Genomic DNA, 6,000 nt, shown 5'->3' on the forward strand with positions numbered 1-6,000 from the left:
AATAAATGTACTGGGGCAGGTGGTAGGGCAGAAACTCATACTGAATAGCTCATGAAAGTACTATCAAAGGAAAGGAACAGTATTTGAATGTAATGGCATGGTGTATTCTGTTTTGGCTGTTATAACAACTTTTTGTTCTTTCATCAGTTTTCTAATGTTATGCCAAAAATGTAGCTGGATGGTATTTTAGAGTCTAGTGGGGGTTGCATTAAGAAATACTACTCTGATGGTGAAATGACCTTGCTGCAGTGCTTTGGTGGATCAGTGCCCACAAGCCACTGCAAGGCTCTTCAGCCTCTGCAGTGAGAGGAAGCACTGAAGTTGCTTTTCTGCAAGGGGTGACAGTGCTTTTAGACTCTTTGGTATGGGGAAGGAAGGCTATTGTCAGAAGAGGTTGAAATACACTGGAGGGGCAACCTTCCGATTTTCCCTTGTACTTATGATTTCAGTCAGAAAAAATAAATAAATAAAAATAAAAAAAACTTTCTATTGAGAAAACAGATGTCGGTTTTTGAGAGTTGAATGGGAGATGAGTTACATTAACAATCAACTTCTTGGTACATAAGTATTCAGTGCCATTTTTTTTCTTGGTATATAAGTATTCAGTGCCAGTACCATGAAGCAAAGATGATCTCAGTAACAACTTGGGAAAAATAAATAAATAAATAAATAAAAGCCCACACACTTTGTGGAAAGGGAAAAATGGAAGGGGTAGTTATCATTACTGCAGTGCAATATTTGGCATCAGAACCTCTGGCTCCTTCAGAAAGAGGCAGAAACTGCTGTCTGAAGCACTGGGGAGAAATTCCAACTTCACTGAAGTCAGTGACAAAGAGACTTGTGCAAAGATGCCTAAAACTGGAAAGAGTCCTGTACAGAGATGGACAGAAAAGAAAACCTTGCACTAGGTAAATGGCTCTCTTTAATTTGATGCTGTTTCAAGTTTTCTAAGTAAAAGGAAAAAAAAAAAAAGAACAAAACTATGCCAACATACCTGGTCTAAGCTTTCAAACACTTCCCTGTATATAGTTATTTAATTTATAATTTGCATTGCAATCTGTATTGACCTAATTAATATTCTAGAATTTGCTACCAAATAGTCATCAAGAGCATCATTTTCCTTTAGACTTGCCTCTCAGAGATGTGGTACTTTCCATGGCTTGAATTGTTAGTATAAATAGTAAACAAGTCCCTTTCATGGTCATTTTGGGGATCCCTCTTTTCTCTTGCTTGATCTGTCTGGTGTTGTTTTTTTTTTGGGGGGGTGGTGGTGGTGGTGGGGAGTCATTAATTCATCTGTAGTGTGAAATGGAAGGGGAAAAAACAGGACATGGGAGGGTAGGTGTGCATTCTCTTCCTCTTCTCTGGACTCTTCATGCTCTCTTCTCTCCCCTTTTTAACTGTTGTTCCTATTACCTATCTTTCTTCTTTATCACACCTTCATTAATTAAAGATGTTTAAACTTCCCTTGTTAACTTATACCTTTCTCTTTCCTTCTTATTCCATTTTCTCTTGTCATTGTCCAAAGTTGTAAATTCACTTCCTGTTCTCTACTATATTCCTTTTCTTGCCATCACTTTATTTCAAACCTTTTCTCCATCCTAACTCAGCATTTTAAAAATGCGTATTTTTCTCCTCTTCTCTCCTTCTTTTAAAGTTTTGATACCATATTCACACAGCAGGGATGTGCAAAGTGGGGACAGTGATAGCAAGTGAGGAAGGAAGCTTTTAAATCCACGAAATGACAAAGCAGCAGGTATCTGCAAATGAATGTGTTTGTACCTGAATTCTGTCTCCATCCTGGGACCAATATGGTAGAGAAGCACACTATGAAAACACTGAACGCACAGTCCATCAGCAGTTTATGCTGTTGCTTTTAGCTTTGGGCCATTCCAGCCTAACTCAGAAGTGATGGAGCTAAGTCAGCCTAATTCTCCACACAGTAATAGTTTACTTTCAGGCCTAATAAACCGTAACTCTTATGCTTTGTATCTTGCTGCCTAAGAAGTATTGCTACCTTAAAAAACGTGTTCTTTTCTAATGGGAAGAAAAATAGGGGGTATAATGGAAACCCCAAGAAAGAGTGTAAAGGGGAAACAGAACAATTAATAGAAATAAAACTTTTTAATCATTTATCTTGCTGAATGTGTATTTAAAAAAGGGGAATATACCACAATAATCATCCAGGTTTTTTGCCTTCAGCCTGTCTGAGGCCATGTGGTTTGGAGATCTGATCACTAGTCCGAAAAGGAAAGGCTGTGTGCAAGATTTCTGGGGTGTTTTTTCCTGGAAAAGGTGAGAGGACAAAAGCAGAAATCTATGACATACACTTTATGCCTTATAAGGAAAATATTCATCTATCTATCTTTCTACCTATCTATCTATCTTTCTACATATATATACAGAGAACAATGTTTCAAGCTGTCACTAAATTGATTTGGAGGGTGGTATTTCTTTAATTTATTTTTCTGAGGATTAGGTTAAAAAGTCTAAATTTAATATACAGCTTGAACTAAGTGAATTGGATTTTCTTTTTTGTTTTGCCTGTTCACATTCACTGTTCAGTATTTTCTGGTGTTATGCATGATATTTCCATCAGTAGTGACAATTCTGCCTATCTGGAGACAGGACAATGCCAAAGCAGAAGATAAAGTTTGAACATTCAAACAGCATTTTGTAACAATCATGCTTGCTTAATATACCTCAAAACATTCTGTGTTGTACAGTGTCTGTGTAATTTCAAAACCATTTCTAAACTGATATTTGGAGTGAGCACAAGTAGCTGGCTCCTTGTTGTAAAAACCAGTCATTACTTTTTTTATTTGTGTTTGCTTTGTCTTCCAGTACTTGTATTCTCTGTAGTGTGAGCTTTGGTTGTTTCTCTTTCAAACCACTGCCTCTTTCCTTTCCTTTCTATTTTAACAGCTTCCATTCCATTTTCTTTTTAAAACAGGGCAGTCCTTTGCCAATTTTATTTATTTTATTTTATTTATTTTATTTTATTTTATTTTATTTTATTTTATTTTATTTTATTTTATTTTATTTTATTTTATTTTTCAGCTTTGTAACTAAAACAATTTTCTGATTATATTGACTTTTAAGAAACATTATTTACATTAATTTGCACTTTTCCAAGCATCACTAGAGGGCAGTGTTGATTAAATTAGCGTATAGATCAACAGGCGCACTCTAGCACTCCACGGAAACTTGAAGGCAGCAAAGCCTCAAGTATAAATATCCTTGCACTGTTAATAAATGATCGTGGCAGTCATGTCCATTTTTCATCATATCTTATATGTAAAAAGTAATAGCCATCTTAATCTCCATGTGTATTAGATATTGTTACATGTAATTTAATGCAGGTAAAAGAACATTCTGTGAAATTTTTGTAAAAAGGAAAGTGCATGGAGCTTGTTAGAGAGTAGAAGGCATTGAAGTTGTAAACTATCATTTATATTCATGACCTTATTAGAAATAACAAAGTTCTGTTGTTGTTGTTGTTTTGTTTTGGTAATAAATATAAACATAGGTTTATTCATATGTTGTTTCTCAGGGAAAATGTTTGCTGTGAAAAATAAATATCTTCTAATTCATTAACTGTTTCCTTGAAAATTCTCAGTACAGAACATTTTAAAGTGATAGGCAGCAAAGATAACCAGGATTGTAAATTAAGACACTGACTCATTTGTTCTTATTGATTTACAGGTCTCCTGACAAATGCAGCAACACAGAATCCTCGTAGGAGTGGTTTAGGCTCTGTGTGAGCTACTTAACTTAGTCAAGTTTCACTGCTGTGGATCATTGTGAGCTACTTAACTTAGTCAAGTTTCACTGCTGTGGATCATCATCCGTTCTATGTCATCAACTCAACTGTCTGTATCTTTGTATCTCATGAAAGACAGCATAATTCCTCTACATTATGAGCTAAAGTTTGTTCTACCATACTAAGGATCGCTGGACTAAGGAATATAGAAAAAAGAGATATGCTTGGGCATTAGCAATACAAAAAAAGTTCATGGTTAACGTTTCATCTGCGTGATACACCACTGCTGGACTTGCTGTTATCTACATGTTTTAATCCGAAGAGTCTGCTACAATGAAGAGTATCGTCCCAATCAGCCTTAGAGAAGACTGTTTTGCCTATGGGAGGACACTGAGGTGCAAAAGAGAAACTCTTCTTGTGCCCTAAACTGTCTGAATTGCTTTTATTTTCTTATACTTTCAATATATACAATAGACCAAAGAGCAAAATCTATTTTAAAGTGGACACAATCTTACTGTTAACAGAGTTATGTCGTTAAATTGTAGGGGGTCTCCACAAGGACATGATTCCAGCTTTCACAAAGCTGAGCTGTTGTCCAGCAGAAGTCTTTATGGAAAGCTGCAGTAAAAACTAACCCAGAGACCAGCTCTTGAAATGCCACTTTCGAGAGAACATAATGGAGCACTGAGAGGAAATGACCTATGTTTGAAAAACTTGGACAAAAAGAACAAACTGTCTACACGGCACCTTTATTCCTCTGTACTTAGATTGACTTTCTCGTACTAAAATCATTTTCAGTTTTAACCAGTTAAACATGCCTCTTCTACAGTTCCATTTTTGATAGTTAAAGTTGGATAATACAGTATTTGCAAAGAGCATGTTTGGTCATCTGTGGCCTATGTCTCATCTGATACACCATTTAGCACCAGAAAGCAAATTAAAGAGAAAACAAAAGTAACACTTGTTTGAAAGAGATCATTAAATGTATTTTGAAAAGCCTAAAGTTATATATTTAACAGTTTTTATATGTTGTATATTTGTAGAAAATCCTATTTAACAATTAACGTGATAACTCTGACAGTCATGACAAGTGGTTCAGAGTTAAGTTGTGTTTTATTACTTCAGTTGTCTCTGAAGTGACTGGTGTCGTTTGCTTTCTTCCATTGGGACATTCTGGATGTGAAGCATGACCAGAGAGGACTGTGTAGAAAAAGCAAAGAATAATGTTGTTTATATTACATAAATGCATTCAACCATTGCACTGTTGGAAGGCATTTTTTTTTTTTGTCTTTACATACTGATAAAAATAGAGTGTAAAGTATTTTACTCATTGCTCTTCATAGCAAGGTTTGTTTCTCTCTCTCTCTCTCTCTGTCCTACTTTTATGTAATACAGTCTAAGGGTCTGTTTGCAGCCTGTTCCTTGATCCCATTTTCAGTGTTTTACCTCATTGTTAGAAAGTCCACTGTTTCAGCATTATTGGTTAGTGAAAATTTAGCAATGATGAGGGGAAAAATATGATAAACCAGAGAAACAAACAAACAAACAAAACTTGCTCCCTTTTAATATACCTTTCTATGTGTAAGTTTCGTACGTACCGGTATGATGCACTCAAGAAGGAAGCTTCATTTCCTCCTGGCAAATGTATTAAGGTTTCAAGTATACTACCTAATACTCCAATTAACTTTTAGTATTATGCTAGTTCTATGCTACTAAAGAAAAATATATAGAGATTGTTCAAGTGACCATAGATGAAAGTTTCAAAAATGAAAAGTTGATTAAAGAATTTTTTTAAGGTCTGTTCTAATACAGGCCTCTTCTTACTTAATGAAGAGGTTACAGGAAAGATGAACTATAGATGATTTTGTTTTCAAGTAAAATAATTATATACAAATTATTATTTAATCTTAGGATTTTGACCAGTGTCAAGGTAGCAATTAAAGCCCAGCCACTTGAAAAGTGTTATGGACTGACTGCACTATAAATTACCAATGTCAGGTTTAAAATGTCATGCAATAAATGATGGTAAATACATTTACTGTATATGTAGACCTCAAGAGCCAGATCCCTCACTCTACCAACTCTCTCTTTTGATTTATTTTAAAGGGAGTGTAGTAGCCTTATTTAGTTAACACAGAACAATTAAAGATGTTACATCATTTTTTGTTGCTTTATAGTATTCCGTTTTGTGTTGGTTCAGCTAAATTATGAAAAATAAAGAAAATCCTTTTATAAGT

General features: G+C 34.9%; 1 protein-coding gene across 3 annotated transcripts in view; it reads left to right on the forward strand.

Moving 5' to 3' along the window:
• The window catches only part of TAFA5 (TAFA chemokine like family member 5), a 440,326-nt gene extending 434,326 nt beyond the window's left edge, over positions 1–6,000 (forward strand). For 2 of the 3 annotated variants that reach the window (XM_080598078.1, XM_080598080.1), the window contains exon 4: positions 3,706–6,000. In XM_080598078.1, coding sequence (XP_080454204.1) covers positions 3,706–3,714 — 9 coding nt within the window. In that variant the 3' untranslated portion in view covers positions 3,715–6,000. Of the gene's footprint in view, positions 1–2,202; positions 2,296–3,705 lie in introns of all 3 variants that reach the window. The other variant, XR_013953050.1, reaches the window with a different exon arrangement.

This window comes from Anser brachyrhynchus (genome assembly GCF_964034855.1).
Source record: "Anser brachyrhynchus genome assembly, chromosome: 1".
Classification (NCBI taxonomy): Eukaryota; Metazoa; Chordata; class Aves; order Anseriformes; family Anatidae; genus Anser; species Anser brachyrhynchus.